This window comes from Falco biarmicus, chromosome 14 (genome assembly GCF_023638135.1).
Source record: "Falco biarmicus isolate bFalBia1 chromosome 14, bFalBia1.pri, whole genome shotgun sequence".
In the NCBI taxonomy this organism is placed as follows: Eukaryota; Metazoa; Chordata; class Aves; order Falconiformes; family Falconidae; genus Falco; species Falco biarmicus.
Window position 1 is genome coordinate 21,572,654 of NC_079301.1, and position 17,662 is coordinate 21,590,315.

Here is a 17,662-nt window from a genome sequence, read left to right on the forward strand (position 1 = left end):
ATTTTAAAGAGAAAGAAGTTGTGTTCGGATAGATTTCTTTTCTTAAAGTTCTTTCTTGAAGGACTCTTTCCTTTTCCTTTTTGAAATTCTAATACAAAATTGAACTATGTCGTGGAAATGTGATTAAAATAAGTAGCTATGAACCTGATCCTGCAAAACCATGGGGCCAGGGTTAGCTAGAACTAGGTCCTAAATTATTGTGTATCAGTACAAAACACAAAGTTTCCCCTCTGTATTCTTACCTTTTGAAAGTCTAAATCTGGAATTCTTTATTGTTTTTTTTCTGCAATATGCAAGCGTAATTCTGTTTAGTTGGCCAATGTGAGAATACTTTTCTTGCTGAACTTTTTTCAGTCTCTTTTTAAAAATATCTGTGTGTATGAGCCATATGTAAAATCTCTCTAGCATTTTCCTCTATAGACAGAATGGCTGTTCTGTGTATTTCCAATGGATTCCTCTTTTGGGCATAGCCAATGGGTATCTCTTTTAGTAGACCAGTGTTTTGGTTTGGTTGCCATGCTCATCAATATGGATAGTTAAATCACTTTTGTTCCCACGTACTGTTTGTCAAGTTCTGCTTTTCATAATATGTGGAAATCAGTAGGAGTCTTTCTGTTGCTGAACTTTGAATTGCAGTTTCTTCATCTCATCTGTATTACCTATGCAAAGCCTCAAACTGCTGTTGCCAGTGAATGGAGCAGCATTGTGAAAGGAAAAAAGTCGGAATTTTACAATGTAGATATATGTCCATTTAAAGTTGAAATTTACTCTTATTTAGTGCTGTCCTCACAACCATAAAGTGATAAATAAAATTAAGAAATAGTAAAACCAGCCAGCTCCCTGAACCATCCTGGTCTTGCCATTCTCGTCTACTTTTTGTAAGCTTTTTTACCATCACCCTGCTTTTAAACTTGATATTATAATTCAATGAAAATCTTAATGTTCACTTGCTATAGTAGCTGATACCACATTGAAAAATTATTATGAAAAAAGTCATTTATTTTAATGATTTTTATATACAAAGTAATTTCACATTACCAACATTTTGATGATCTAATAGTACTATTTGTTATAATTAAGGAAAAAAACCCAAGAATGTAGTGCCTAAATGACTTAATGCTCCTAAGTCTTATTTGCAACAGTGACAGATTTAGGAGGACACCTTGATGAAAATTAGAGAGGATAGGCATCCTAAATTTCTAAACTGCTTTTGACAATGAGAGTATAAATTCCCAAATCACTTGCATGCTTTAAAAATTTTCCCTTTGCAGTCAAAATTATGCACGTGCAATTGGTAGTCATATTAGTAAGTATCCAGATTATTCTTAAGTACTGATTACCTACAAATTCTGCTTAGTATGGAAGAGATCAGCACTTCAGGAATTGAGACTCACTTTAAAAATGCTGAGAGCTTACATTTAAGTGAAATGTTTGTTTACTTTGTCTTCCATTAATTTGTCTTCTCAGATTTTTTTAGTGTCACAATAGCTCTGAAAACTGGACCAAATTTAAAATTAGTTGAATGCAATTATTTAATCTTTATCCATGAGCTATACTGTCTCATGAAATGCAGTCACTTTTTAAAAAAACCTACACTTTTTAAAAGGATTCCCCCCTCCTTTGCTCTTTATTTTAGGATACAAAACGAGTCTGTCATGACTTTTCTTGTATCAAAAATGAACTTGGGCCAAGATTCTCAATTCCAGAATGCTTTTGAAACATTTATGGTAAGATTGAAGAGTGCATGTTTATATCAGTGTATGGAGCATTGGTAATCATACCTGTCAAAACCCAAAAATCCCACAAAGGTCATCCCTGACGTTTGCCCTTAACATGTAGTGAGTGCAACCATCATGACCCAGGCTTTCTATCAATTAGGTCAAAACTTATAAGCCAGGTTTTCATTTATCAAGATGGATGTGTAAAGTCTGTGAAAGTGAGATTAGTACATGGAACCTGTGTGAACATCAAAGGAGAAGGAATATGCTTTTGACCTAGGGGCGAGGGACAGACAGAGCACTTGCCTACAGCTGCCGTTACTGCCTCAGCAATGTGGTATTGCCTGTGGCCCATTTTGTGCCTTTTTTTTTTTTTTTTTTTGTCTGCAGCGTACTGTAAACAAATGGACATATCTGGTCCTCAGCTCTCCTCCCTCCCAGTGTCTACCCACCTGCCGCATGGCTGGAGGGATTCTTGCCCTTGTGGCACAGACTCAGCATGGCATCCTCTTGCAGAGGGTCCCTGCAACTAGGACTCCTGGCACGCAGCAGTTCCATTGCCCTTGGGAACTTGCACTATCCTGCAGACCTGGCAAGTGGCTCTTGGTTTACTGTACTTGAAACTCATGTGCACAAAACTGTGTCATGCTGGGGACTCCTGCAAAACAGCTACAGCTGTCCTCTGTCTTTCATACTGTAGTGCTCCATGTACTGCTGCTAGTTTATAGTGTTCGTTACGCAGTAGCTCTTCAGGCAGCCTTACTGAGAGGCTACTACCTGCTGCAGGTTCCCGTTGTGCTGCAAACCATTCATGGGAAGTGGGGGTGGAGGAGGTGGAGGTGGGAATAAGGAACTGGGCATTTCTGAATGAGTCTGTTGGTCAGGAACTGGCATTGGGCTCACTGAGCCAGAGTCACTCTGCATAGAGCCAAGATTGCTGCCATCAAAATGAGTCATTTTCTTCTTCATTAATTTTCTTTCTTTGGCTCTGCGATTCTGGAACCAGATTTTCACCTGCAGAAGAGTAGAGGAAATTGTTTTTCAGTTGTTAATAGAATGCATTGTGGTCCTTTTATGTATATAGTCTAGGGTCACAGGTGAAAAAACTGCATGAGGACCAGTGAGAAAGGCAATGGCAAACTAAGGCAACAGAGCTGTTGGCTTGTTTTTCATACAGGTAATCTTTCCTATCTGGTAATAAAATATTTATTCATAGCTTGATAAAGGGCTTTATAATTTTTTTATTATTATTTTTTAGGACTTCTTTCTTTATGGAATGAGCTTTGCTTTGTATTTTTGTACAAAATCTAACAGAACAGTGTCTCATGTCGTGGTGATGGCCAAAAGAATCTAAGAGTATCTTTACATTGAAAACTATATGCCCTAGTCAGAGCAAGTCAAAACCTGTTACTGGCCTATACACTGAGGCACAAAAGCTTTCCTGTTCGGATGCTGCACATTAATTGGTTAGCTCCAATGTGTATGCCAGTGGAAATACACTGGTGCAGAATTTCACCAGTGCACTACTCTTGGTACACAACATTACTTCAAGATATTGTATAAGCAGTGCCTTAATAGCTATGTGCCTTTAAGTGCATTCATAGATGGAGCCAGAATCTGCTGTTGCCTCCCACACAGTCCACTGCTTTACACCATAGTCATTGCTCTGTCACAAATGTGCAGTCATCTTTGAGAAGAAATGAAGCAACTATTGAAGAGTATATGGTTTTTAATTAGGATGGAACCAGTGAGGACATGAAGTTGATGAGTAATGGTCAATTGAAAATACAGCACAACCTGTTGAGGTGTGAAAGGGTGAATGTTCTGTGGCACCTGAAATGTCTTTGGACGTCAATCCCCATTGTTGGATTTAAGGCAGTGCATACCAGCTATTTATCCTTGGAAGTGTCTCTGTATTATATCTAGTCAGTGTAATAATTAAGCTACCTTATTCAGATACGTTGTGTTTTCTTGTTGGTGTTCATATGGCAAAGGAAACATTTTTGTCACCATTTTCTATTATAACCCAAAGAAAAATCAGTGGTTTGCTGAGAAAAACTGATTTGTTTGGTTATCCTTTGCTAGGAGGTAGAAAAGGAAAGAGGATGATGATCAGAAAGGAGGTAAAACAGTAAGAGGTGATAACATCTGTGGCTACTAGGTTGTGTTTTAAAAGAAAACCACTGGTGAATTCCTACAAAACATCTCAAGGAGTCTATGTGACTGTCTCTGTGTACTTATCCTTGAGGCATTATTATTCCCATTTTACAACTGAAGAATTCTGATACGCGCAAAGCTTGTGGAAATTTGAACTCAGTCTCTTAAGTCCCTGAGACACTTGACAGTTCATTTTGTTGCCAGTTGGTGGAATATCGTTTCAGTACCAAATTATATGTTCCATTAAACCAGTCTCAAATACTCTCCTATCGCTTGCATTCTAGTTGTGCTGAGGTAATCTAGTTTCACCCGTGCATTTGCCAAAATGAATAAAAAGATGAAACACTAAAAACCAAACTAACATCTGTTTCAGAATTACCCTCTGGCTTTGGTGTTCTTATCTGCCTTTGAATTTAGTTTTTAGTTCTGGTTTGTTATTAAACTGGGGGTGCAGATTTGCAGCAGTGATCCAGAGAGAATTTTAGTATGCAATTCAAGGTCATATGCCAATTATCAAATAACTACAAGCAAATAAAGAACTGTAATGTTATACTAAAAGCTAATGTGGTCAATTGCATCTGTCTGACTTGTTCTTCCCCTGTTGACTGCCTTTAAATATTTTTCCCCACTGTTCAGTTGTTGTGCGAGTAACTGTTCCCCTGAAGTCTAATTTTCTCTCTTCTTTCTTGTCCTTGTCAACTTCTTTATTTCTGTATCCTTCCTATATTAGCAGTGCTTTGTTTTGCTTTTCTTTTTCTTCATTAGATCTTACATCTTTCCTTCCTTGTTTAAACCATTTTTCTTTGTCCTGTTGTCTTCAGATAATCCAGATCCAGTGTCCTGGATGGGATTTTGGCATAGCTAGGAAAAAAGCTTTTCCAGTAAATCATTTCACGTTTTAGGCTGAATGCAGTGGAACTTGGGATAGAACAGTGTGTGTTCAGATGTATTTATTCAATGGGGTTATTTAATTTGTATGAAAGGGTAGTAGTGGAAGTATAGATCAGGTATTTCTTTCTTAATCTTACATTTTCAAAAGTGTCTTCAGAGATGGAGGCTTTATGCACTAGAATTAATTTTCTTTATGACATATATTGATGATGAAGAGCAGTAAATTCTTGCCATGTTTCCCCAATATATGTCAAAGAAATTTATTGTGTCTTGCTTTGTATCACCAATTCAGATATACTAACAAAAAGGTTTACTGGGTTTTATCACTGAACAGGAAGCTGCAAGTAAATGTTGTTGGTTGTTTACAGAAGAAGAGTCATAATTTTTAATTTTTGCATAATTAAGTTATTAAGCTTTTAAGAGCCAGCAAAAAGGCACATAGTGTATTTTTTTATATACAGTTGAAATAATTCTAATTTTCAAGTGACTTGCATTCAACAGCAGATTGAGAAATATTTGCAAAATGGGTATTTGCTTCTCCGTTTCTATAAGCTCTTCCAGTGTGTGCTGTGTAAGACAAGTTCAAATTGGATGAACAATGAATCTATCAGATTAACAGCAGAACTACCCCTGCTCAGTAAGCCCATAACCCGATGGTGAATCAGGCATAATCTTCAATGAATGATACTGTATCATAACTGACTGAGAAAACAGTGCTGTGATGGTTTGCAAATGGAAAAGGCAGCAAATGAACGCATTGTCTCCTGAAATCTATTCAGGGAAATCGTTCAGTAAAGTTTTTAATTTTCTGTTTTGCTGCTTGCTTCAGAGTACTGCATGAAGAAACTCCCAAGTAAAATGGGACGGAACATATGCCCAGCCCATGTTATGAATGTCTTTGTGGGAGGTCTGGCTTGGCATCCTGTCTTGGTTTGCATGACCCGGCTGAAGTGCTTGAGAGCCAGAGGCCACGTACCTGCTTTGCTTTGGTGTAGGGGGTGGCACAGGCGTTGCAATTACATGACTGAGGAACTGAAGAACGTGGGACAGAGTGGTTCCAGAGCAAATTGTATATACCTTCTGAGCAGAAACGATTGTGTTTTGGTTTACGTTGTGGAAACAGAAGTGGAATTTGTAGAGGGTGGGGGGAAATAAGAGCAGGAGAAAGGAGTAAGAAGTATGTAGGAAATCTTTAACAAGAGGTAAAAGGCAGCCAAAGAAACAAATACCTTCAGGTGTCCTGAAAATACTTGAGCTCATCACTTTCATTCTCTGCTAAGACTGACCTTGTTGAAATTTGTTATAGAATTCCCATTGACTTCAGCAAACCAGAACTTCCACTTCAGAAATTTTGGCAAAAGCTTCTCCCTGCTACCACTACCCAAGTAAAATGGAGAGAAATCTGGGCAGGATTTTGTTGATATTTTTAAACTCTTGTTTCTCAGAACAGGACTGTAAGTAAGACTGGTGTTTGATTTTTCAACATTGGTGTGTTGTTGCACAGCTGAAGTAATGCTGATGGGATATCTAGAAGTGAACGCAAAGAAGGCTGTCAGGCCATTCAGTGGATAGTTTGAGTTCCTACGCTGCAAAGGGAACCCAGTTGCATTGTTTGGTTATTAGAGGCAGTAGCATTTCTGTGTTCTTAACCAGTATGGTTATCTCCTCATCAGCAATAATAAATTCAAAGGCAATCCTGAATGGGTGATCCATACTCTACCTGTCTCTCGGAAAGTCTTAGGTTTGCAGCAAGTTCAGACTTCCTCCTGATTGTAATGTATCTGTTGTAATGAAATTCCTTCTCTAATTCTAATCTCTGATGATCTGTGTAAACCACTCGGTACTTCTCTCTTGTTCTTGTTTTACCTGTTTTGAAAGAAGAACACATTGCTTCAAGCTAGAATTTTTTTAACTTTAGTAACACAAAATATCTGGCTTTACATTTGAAAATAAGTTTGTGGGTATTTTAGGCCTGATTCTCTATGCACTTACCCAGAGTTAACTCCCTTGACTCAGTCTTAATTTACAACACAAGAGGTTCATACCATCAGATTTTGGGTTTGCTCCTTAAAAGATAAACCACTTCTCATTATTTTTTATCACCCTTGTGTTATCATTTGGGAAAAGGAAGGTGTTCTTGTTAAGAACAAGGAGCCGGGAAACCTGGGTTGTGTTCTCAACTCTGATGCAATCTTCCTGCCTGGAGCTGAATTGCTCTTGTTCCTCTGTCCCTAAAGCTGATGCACTACTACCTGCTTCAGAGGGAAATTGTGGAGGATATCGTACTGCATAGAAAACACTGAGAGCTTTCAAGGTTCCTCACTTCTTGTTGCTAGAAAAATTAATACAATGTTGTGATTGTTACTGCAGTTTGGAGGTTGTGTTTTTCCTTCAAGTCTGGCAGTCTATCCATGACTTGACAATAGCACAGGGAATAGTAATGTGGATTCTCAGATGACAGTTAGTAAAAAAGAGAAAAAGAAAGCAATAATACTTTACAAAGGACATTGAACAACGATAGAACTAGAGCATCTGTTCTTTTGCAAGCAGTACTGATGCATCCTTTCAGCTGTGGGTACAGCTGACTGAAGCAGACATGGCTCAGCCGTATCCAGATCGTTAAAAGGTAATGGCAAATTACATGAGCCAGTGAACGCAGATGTAAGGAGCTGAAATTTAATGGATTCCATACAGGATCATTTTTGAGGACAGAATGTGTTGACAGCAGTAAAAGAGAATTGAGAATGGTAAAGGCTGCTGATGCTTCCTTTCTCACCCACCTTTCCTCTGTTAATGTTCATGTTAGGCAATCAATATATTGGAGATCAATATCTGCTTAAAACCAAGGCCCTGAGCCCTAGCCTAAGGTCTTCCTACATTTTTGAAAGATTGGATCATTTTTGTGTTGAGACCACTGTTAACATGTTTGCTAACCACAGTCTTATTTTTTTTTGTGTGCTTCCATGTCTGTCTATATTTATATGGACATTTCTTCAGTTGTATATATTTAGACTGTAAGTTTCCTAGGACAGGGAATGTATCCTTAGTTGGTTTTTTTCCCAGTGTGTTCCACTGTGGTACTATAAGCTGTGAATCTTTGTGTCCTTAGCAGTCACTATGGTAGAACAGCCCCCTTAGATTCAGGTTCTCTCAGATAATGCATAAAACTCGAGCCATATTGTGACTTGCTGCCTGTAACAGTCTGCTGTTGCTGCAGATGTAGCTAAGCTTCATAGAACAGCTCATGTTTGCTCACAGATCTTTTCCTGAGAAGATTGTGTTGATGCCTAACTCTTTGAAGAGTTTGACAACTTCATAACAGCAGTTAATTTTTAATGGAGAGGACTGAAGCAGATTTTCAGGCACTGAGTTGGTAAAATTTGTCTCAGAGTAGATCACCACAGCATACCACCCCACAGCAAGCAGCTTCCCCCTTGCAGGAGAGAATAGCGGGAGGTTTCATGTATCAGTGGTGTAAAAGGTCTGATTTCTCCTCAGCCCCTCCTTCCAGCTCCCTTTGTTTTTGAAGTTTAAGTAGTACCCAAAGATCAGAATTCAGGGTACGGAACTATAGCAGAATCTTGAAGTAATTAATCTCTTAATTCATTATTAGGTTTCACGGGTTAATATTTTTTCCCCCATCTGTGGAGGGAGATGTGATGTCTCTGTTTTAATAGCCTTCCACTTGCTGTATGCACTATATGGTAATGGTTTGACAGCCGTATCGCCTTTTTTTCTTCCAGCCTTTGACAGTCAGTACTTTGCTACGTTTAAGAATTTTTGGTTTGCTTTAGAATGTTCTTCAGGCTCTGATCCTTTTTGTGCTGTTTGTATAGATCCTAGATACAGAGTTGTTTAGTGCTGGAAGGCCTGGTCAGTGCAATGCTGTAAACAAATACTGTTACATCTTTGGTTGTGGATAGTAACTGGTTTGCCCTACGTGACAGAGTTTCTCTAGGACCGTTCCCAGGCTTGTAGAACAAGGTTTACATCAGAATTTGATCTTTCAGCTTCAGTGCTCCATGGTGTTCAACCCTGGGAAAGCACTATGCATTAATAGTGTGTTTACAATGCTAAGGGCATTTTCTAACTGTCTTGAGGCCATCAGCCTGTTTACTTAGAACATTTCAATAGGGAAGATGGGTATGTGCATGCTTGTGTTTGTTCCTTGTGCAATTCCTGTTCAATCCATGCAGCCAAACCCACTTTGACTCAAATCTGTTAGCTTTCCTGTGAATGTTGGGCTGTGCTGGGCTTGGCTGGGGTAGGTACATAGGACATGCTCATTTCAGTAGAATTTTTATCATTGTGAAACTGTAGTGAAAGCAGAATTAGCCCAATTATGTTTACACTGATAATCAAGTGAAAAGTGCTGTTAATTTTACAACATTATGGTAAGAATCTTAGAGTCTCCAAAGAACAGCAGTTATTCAGTTCAGTCCACATAAATACTAGGGCATTTGTTTTCATTCATTCAAAGTGTAAATTGTTTGTTTAACATATGGTCACCTGTGGTGCTTTAATGCCTCATTTGATATTTTTTAACTTTTGATCTCTCTAGCTGGTGGCTTGGTTAGGTTTTTCTTTCTTTTAAATGAGAATTTGGGGTCATTCTATGGGATAAAATCTTTAAAATGTCTTCTTAGTCTTCTTTGTGTTGTTAAGATGGAGCACTCAAAAGAGCAACAAGGTGATCTTATCTTGGACTCTATTCTCATTCAGAAGCCATAGACAATTTTCTATTGCCAAAACAGGGCAGTAAACGTCAAGATAAACCTTCCTGTTTCTGGTTTTAAGTGCTTAAACACTTATTATCTGAGTAGGAGAGTGCTGGGGTTTTTGCTTTTTAAACTCAAGAAGAAATTAAATGTATGTGGAAACCAGAATTTTCTTCCATAAAATCTTTTCTCTATATATGAGTAGCTTTCAGTTTATTTTTAGTAGGAATGATACTATCTGGCTTCTTTTTGAAGGAAGATTGGGAGCTTTCACATCTGATTTCTTTCTTTAAAGTAAGTTAAGAGAATAATTTAAAAAGTAGAAAAGCAGAAGGAGAACATTTCTTTCCTAAAAGTGAACAGTGATCTGAGAAAAATTCTCTTATGAATTGTCACATAAATCTTGCCTTTAATAATTTGATATTTTTGTGTAGAGTAATACCCTCTGTGAGAACCAACAGACAATGAGAGCTGAGATCTGCCAGGGTCTTCTGAGAGGATACTTGTAGTTCTGGCATAGTCATGACTTAGTCTTAGGCCTTTTCCTAGACGCTCGTTGATGTCAGTGAGAGTCTTCCTAATGCCTTTGTTGGATGCTGGCTTGGAATTAGTCTGCATATGGCATTTCCTTTCAAAGGCAAAGTACACTTTTATTTGCTAAAGTTAACAAACAGCAGCAGCAAAACTTATTGCTAAAGTTTGAGACTTTAGCCTCTAGATTCCATCTGTTAGATGGAATAGATTCACTCTACTGCATGCTGAGCCAAATCTTGCAGACCTTCTACTGGTTTTATTTACAGTGATGCATTCTATTGCAAGGAGAAGTATTACCTGAGTGAAAGTGGCAGTAGGACTAATGGATTCACCCCAGAGACTGCAGAAGGATGCTCTTCACTTCTCAGACTTCTTTAGGAGATAATGGCAGAATTTAATGAAGCACTCGTTAATATTTTAATCCAATTCTTCAGTCGAACCCTACATATTTTACTCACTTAGGTGAGTGAAATTACCAACATTTAACTTTCTACAATCTTAATTAATCTTTTGTTAGTGACAGATTATAATTTTAATCAGCAATATAGTGTCAATTTTATTGGAAATGTGTTCTGTCGTGGACAGTTATATTATGGAATTGTAAGTGGTTGGAGAGCCTATTTGTAGTTGGGTGGAAGAAAAATGAAACAAAAGAGCTTTGAAGCAACTACCTTTGCAGTATGACTGCCTTTGTGTTCAGGGAGTGGATTTCCTGGGTTTAATGAGCTCCTTAAGAACAGCAAGTTTTGTCAAAAATCTGTTTTGCAAATAGTGCCTATTGAAGACTGCCTTTGGAGTAACAAGAAATAAGACATTTCAGACTTGGAAAACTTTGCATGAGCTATAGTTTAACAATCCTGTTCCATCACTCCCACTCTAGCAATTTTTTGTGACTGGCCAAGTTTTGAGTTGGGGGAAGGGAACAGCTTTCCCATTGGTCATAAAATTCACAGAGCATTTCTTCTGAAGACAATAAAGCTAGGAGAAGGCCTCTTTATTTGCTGTGAAAATCATCACCCTTTCCGGCAATATAACTCCTGAAGAAAAGAGGGAGAAGGAAGAGACAAGACTGCATATCAAAGCAAAGTGAAGTGTTAAAAGGGTCTGTTGCCTCAATATGACAGATAGGCCTCAAAACCTCAGACAATGTAGGCCAGGAAAGCAAAAAAAAAAAACCCCACCATCGGACCTCACAACTAGTTTACAAAGCAAAATTAGCATTAGAACTAGCCCTGGCCCCTTTTTCAGTGCCTCCTGTCTTAACTTTTCAGGAATATTCTTCATCTACTGAAACTGGCATTATCCGTAAAATCGAGAAGCTACCTAATTTAGACAGAAGCTGTCATAATAGAGAACAGTGTTGGATTACTGTCGGATTACTTACAAAGCATTGTAATCTGGATTCCATGGTTTAACATTGTCTCAGAGGAAGTTAATGTCTGTACTTGATAACTGGAGATCAGCTTGAGTCAGCTCGAAGTTTAAAATGGCTTTCTGGCCTGAAGAAATGCTCAGTTCAAATTTGCATCTTTATGTTAGCTTAATATTAAGAGATTAGTGTTAATTTTAGAGTTTATAAAGATATGGACTGTCAGAGATCAGGCCCTGGAGGGTTTTTTCTTTGGCACTATCTCTAAATATTTATGCACTTTCAAAGTGTAGAAAAAGAGAGGGACAAATTCTCCCTAGTGTAATTTCACTGACTTAATTGAATTTCTGAAGCAAAAGTAATTTTAAATAAGTCTTGAAGATCAACATTGTGCTGCACATGATGTTCTGTGAAGCTAAATTAAAAAAAAAACCAAACACCAAAAAACCAAACAAACCACACACTGCCATTATATTATAAAATGTTACATGGATCCAATCCTGTATAGTCACAGTAATAATATCCCTGCCAGAGTCGTGGTGTGATGAGGAGGGCTATTCATTATTGCAAAGCTGGATGTATAAAGGTTTGTGAAACGTGGTGAAATCCTGTGTTTATATTTTCTGCTGGGTCTTGATCATTTGTTCTTGTTATACACATTCAGATGACTCGTGGAAAAGAACAGAATAGGGTCATAAAACTGGAACTTTTCAACAGACTTGAAGATTGTTCCCTTCTGTTGACTTCTATTTAAAATGCTAGTATTTTCAATTGTGAGTATCTTTCTGCTATTTTCTGCATTATTTTTATTATAATAAAGCTCATTGGCCAAATTCTGTCCTTCACTTTGCTAATGTAAACTTTTCTATTCAACTTCATCATACAGAAGTAATTGAATACAAAGCAGAGTAATTTTTATCACCTTTAAACAACGATTGGACAAGCTGCCCTGTGTGGATTTTGTTTGGCAGACGAACCCAACCTGCAGGAAATGTAGGTGGGTTTCTAAATGGCAAGATCCGGGGAAATCCCATTGCCAATTACTATATAAACTAAAAAGCAAGTGATTAACTGATTTTTTTTTTTTCCAAGTATTGTACGTTCTTTAGGCATTCAGCATTCTGCAGGAATGGCTTATTAAGAGGCTTGTTTCTCTTCCCTAGATTTGAAGGAATATAACTGCTTTCCTTCAAAGACTGGATGTTACACATTTATAGTGCATTTGTTAATGATGATATCAGCACCTATCATCATGATCAGAAAAACTGTCTTTATGTATTCAGAGTAAATTTTTATTGAACAAGAATGATAGGAGAGTTGTCATTTACAGAAAGAGTCTCTGCTTATAATTAGTTTACCTCTCGTTCAAAACTTGTTCTCTCCCTTTTTTATGTAACGTAAGTGCAGATCTTAAGATGTATTTTCAACTTTGCGAGCAGATTCTCATTGCTGCTGGAACTGCCTGGTAGTTAACTGTTCAAACTCATTGTTTTGGGCACAGTTTTACCACAGGTGAATGTTGGCAAAACATCTTCATGAAGGCAAAAAGTAAAGTCTGCTCCTGTGTGAGTGATTGCATACCTCCATAAAAATATTGAAATAATCAGGAGAAGGTTTGTAACTTGTTCTAAAGTGGTTATATTCTACTTTTCATCAAAGAATTTGCCTGTAATTATGCTTTGTGTGTGTGTGGAATGGCTGCCTCAAATCTGTAGTTTTTGTGGCATTGTTCCATTACAATTGCTAGTTGTTTTGGCTGTGCTTGCCCTTTCAAAGTGGGGGTTTAGAAGAGGGAACAGGAGCAGTACAAGGGTTAGAGAAGGAGTTTTTTCTATTGGTATTCTTGGTTGAAAATACTTAGTGTTTCCTCCTTCAAGTGTTCTAAGTCTAAACATGTTTGCTTTCTCCTGTATCCTGAACGCCCCCAAGAATGCAGTGTCTAGGCTTGGATCCTATGTGCACGGCATTTAGGATCAAGTCCCAATTCCTCCAGTTCCAAAACTGCAGGGAGAGACCTTCAGCCAGAGAGAGGATGATGGATGAAAGCTTCAGTGAGTCTTCTGTGGGAAGTACATTCCTGTAACACTAAACCAGGATGATAGTCTTGCATTAAATACTGAGATCTTCTGGTGGTTTCAAGTAGCATAACCTCATAAACTTCACAACACCAGCTGAAGACGTGATTTTATATTGGATGTTGTTTTTAAAGTTACAGAGTAACACTTGACATAATTTCTTCTTTTGTTCCAGGTTAGTTGTGCAGATAACAGTATTAAAAGACCTGTAGGGCATGACGCAGTGGCAGAAATTTCAATAAGGTGGTTTGTTTGTCATCTGTCAGGTCATGAGGCCACAAAGCACCAATAAGAAAAGCTAACCATGAAATCTCTGGAGATGGAAATGTCATTGATTCTGGGCCTTGTTTCTGTAGCTGTTACAAGTCAGACTACTCAATGTAAGTAAACCTTAGGAAAGAATCCTGATCTTAGAGCTATACGGTTACAAGAACATTTCTTACATACTTTCAAGAATAGCTTGCAAAAATCACTTGCCTTAATGTTTCCATAGTAAATAATATTATGATTGATAACTAGTATTTTGCAACGAGTAATGAACAAATAATAACATTGATTTGTCTGATTTCTGTTCCGATTTTTTTCCATCTTTTTTCTGAGGTTTTCCATCTTAAAGAATAGTGGCTCATATCTATTTCACGGGGAATAAGGAAAACTAATAAGTGTGATTAGATTACTCTTGCCTGTACAAAATATCTACTGAAATTTGTAAAGGTTTTGCAAAGAGACAAGAAGGGTAATGCTGAACGTATGCGTACAGCTTTAAGGATGTAAAAAGCAATGGATTCCATCTAAGAGAATGCTGAGGATTTTGATCATGACCCAGCAAACAGTGTTGGTGCTTGCAGTTATCCTAGTCATGCATTTGAAGCCACCTGCAACACTTCCATGCTCAGAACCAAACTCACTTAAGTGTGTTGCTAGATCTGACAGTGCTGTTAGGGCAAATTTTTTAAAGTTATTTTAATTTTAGGAAAGTGGGGAAAAACAAAAGTGCCCTTGCTTTTAAACAGAGAAAAAGATGAAAGAAGAAAAAGGAACCAAGTCCAATGAAGCAGATCTATTGGCATTGAGCGTTCCTGGCCTAGCAAAAAAAAACCCCAAAAAACCCAAACAAACATAGGAGGGGAAGAAGGAGCAGGAAAATTATTTCTTTGGATTTTTCCCTAAAGCGCAACCCAGTAACCTGTTAAGTGAATGGCTAGGCTCCCCATAACTTCAGAGGGCCTTATGCTGGCCTATGGGTATTTGGGAAGATAGGCTCCTAAGACATGCTGATTTCTTCAATTCTTCTTGAGATGAAGGTGCTCTGTACCTTGTTGCACCATTCCAGAATGGAGAGGCTCCCAGCACCTCCTATGAGTGCTCTGACCCTTGCAGGCTTGACATTTGGTAAGTTAGAAAGCCCTAAGCGTGCTTCTTAAGCAGGCAGTTAGAATGTGGTATTGTTTACTATGTATGTGTCTCTCACTGTCCCCACTATAAAAGGAACAGCCGAGACCCATCAGATCAGGTCTTTCTCTCAGAGAGACTGCAATTTAAATCCACAGGAGCTAAAGGCAGGTAGGTAAAGAAGAGAGAAGTAGTGTTTTTTTGAGCAAGTATTCTGCCATCTGTAAATCATATAGTTTGTGAGCACTTTCATTGCCCTTGTAAGGACTACTCAAAAGTAAGCTGTGGGTTTTTTCAAGACTCTCCTCTTTGTTTTTTTTTTTCTTGGATGGTATTCAGTGAAGAACAAATATTATTTTAAAAACATGAACTACTTTCCCCGCCGCCTCCCCCCCCCCCCCCTGCACCACACACACACCCCCCCTTGCCTAAAAAAAAAAATCTTATTCACCCAGTGTCAATCTACTCTGATTGTCCTATTGAATTCTATGGACTCTCTATGAATTAATGTTGTGTTTAGCAGGAGTGAGGATGACTTGGTCTGTCCATATAAATTAGGTGCATTATTTTAATACAGACAATTTTTCTATATAGCTGCTTTCACTTTCCTAAACTATGTTTTAAGTAATTACTTTTCCATCAGAGATTGATTCAGTACTTGCTTTGAAAACTATTATTTACAGGCATGTGTGGAACAGAGCTGGGCTGGGAGGAAGGGCTGAAAGGAAAGGAGTCTTCCTGGGATGCAACATTGAAATACTGTGAGCATCTCTTTAGGGGAGGTATTGAGCATCCTTAATTTCTACTGATCTCAGTGCATGTCAAAGCTGCTCAGCACCTCAGAGAATCAAATGCTTTTATATAGTGGATTAGGCCTCAGTTCTTTTCAGGTGCTTTCCCCTCTTTTTCTTCTCCTCCTCCCCTTGTTTCATAACTTCTTTTCTATTCATAAAAGGTACAGATTTTTGTTCTAGGGATGCTCAATATTTATATTTTTTCTCATAACAATCAAAAAGAACCTTTTCCTCATGCTTCGTGACTTATTTTTACTGGTTAAATACGACTGAAGAATTGTTTTGTACTCATCAACTATTATGCATCAGACTGACCTGTTGCTGTATTAACTGATGGTGTTACCGTGGAACTTTGTATTCCTGTGTATTCTGAGAGATACTACTACAAAGTGAAGCAAGCCTTTCCTTATCATTCCTGTTTTTAAAGCATTGACTCATTGTTTGATCATGCAGATCTCATTTCATTTCAGTGTTCTGAGGTTTAGAGAGGTTGTTTCTAAAACAAAGCCTTATTTCCAAGTCCCTGCTATATATACTATACTTGAACTTTTCATATGTACTCTAAAACTTGAGGAAAACAAGCAAAGTATAGGTGGTGGCGATACAATACTTTCATCATAATTTCTGCAGACTTGCCGCCTAAATCCAATCTATAGGACTTCTATTAAAAGCAACTCTGACATCACAAATTTTTTTAACATAACAGAAAAGAAAGTACTTCACTGTCAAAGGACACTGCTTTTCATTTGCCTCAGCATTAGAGGTCAAGAAAGAAGTATAAGACATAGCTGATCAAAACCAGCATCCAATAATCAAACCAATATTTAACTGCTAGCAAGAGAATCCTTCAGAACAATTGGGATCTTTCTTTGTTAAACTGCATGCTTTCCTCTAAGCAAAGAACCTGGTAAAACCCCCCCAACAATGCAAAAAAAGCAAAATCTCTTCTCAGCATAAAACCTCAGTGCCCTCCTACCTGTAGAAGTGGATTGCACCGTTTTCCTCATCCATTCATAAGAGCTGTGCCTTTGGCTGTTGGGAGAGATTTGCTGTGCATTAATGGTATCTACAGGAGGTAATCCCCCGGATCCAGCGGGATGGAGGGAGCTATAATCAGCAGAACTGTAGGAGACCTGTCCAGGAGACGAGCCATTGATCTGTGCAGCAGCAACTGTGCTGGAAGGTCCTGGGCCGTAAGCGTTCCAGTCCTCCCGCTGTGGGCCATAGTGAGATCCCCAGGTTCCCGCAGGCTGTCCATGGGTGTCCAGAGTTGGCACATGATGATATCCCATGTAATCTGAATAGGGTGGAGTAGACACAAAGTTTTGCACTGGCAGGTTGTTGCTGCTGCACCTTGCAGATCCTGGATACATGCTGCTTTCTTTATCCAAAAGATAACTCACATACATGATGCTCACAGCCTGGCTTTGTCTTGCTGGGACATCCTGCTCTTCACAGTGTTTGTTTGATCTCTCTTCCCCTCCTCTTTCTTTCTCTCTCTTTTCTAGCCCTGACTGGCTCTATAAATGACTCATGCTAGCCCTGATGTCCCTTTACTACACATGATTAACAATGGTTTTACCAGGTGCTGGTGGTAACAGTTTACTAAGGTCCTGCCTGATGTCACAGATAACTGCCTGCCCCAAAATTACATTTGCATTCAAATGAAGGGCTGATCATGCAGGCAACTCCACCTTGCTGCTAGTTCTAGTGCTTCCTTTCTCACAGATCCTTTATGTATTACTATCCCAGTTCTATACTTTTAAAATGTAGTTTGAAATCGCGTGGTCTTCAAGCAGAGTTGCATATGTAGTTAACCGGTAACTGTTCAGACAGTAGAATTAGTATTTTTCTTGAGTGAAACACATCAGAGTCATAAATTCAAGCACTAGGTTATGGTTAGCTAAAGCCTGGTATCTGCTAGTCCACTAGTTCTTTTGTTAGAATGTGCTATGTTATTTTTTTAAAGTGAGAACAAAGGATCAGTTCAGTCTTTAACTGCAGTTCTTACATA

General features: G+C 38.3%; 1 protein-coding gene across 1 annotated transcript; it reads right to left on the reverse strand.

Annotated features, from left to right (window-relative positions):
- Positions 1-2,477: 2,477 nt before the first annotated feature.
- On the reverse strand, positions 2,478-17,205 carry LOC130158875 (homeobox protein CDX-1-like). Its single transcript, XM_056359975.1, has 3 exons — positions 16,625-17,205; positions 6,487-6,632; positions 2,478-2,732 (listed from the first exon to the last, which is right to left on the reverse strand). The coding sequence occupies exons 1-3, from the start codon at positions 17,055-17,057 to the stop codon at positions 2,478-2,480; spliced, it is 834 nt and encodes a 277-aa protein (XP_056215950.1). The 5' UTR covers positions 17,058-17,205.
- Positions 17,206-17,662: the final 457 nt, after the last annotated feature.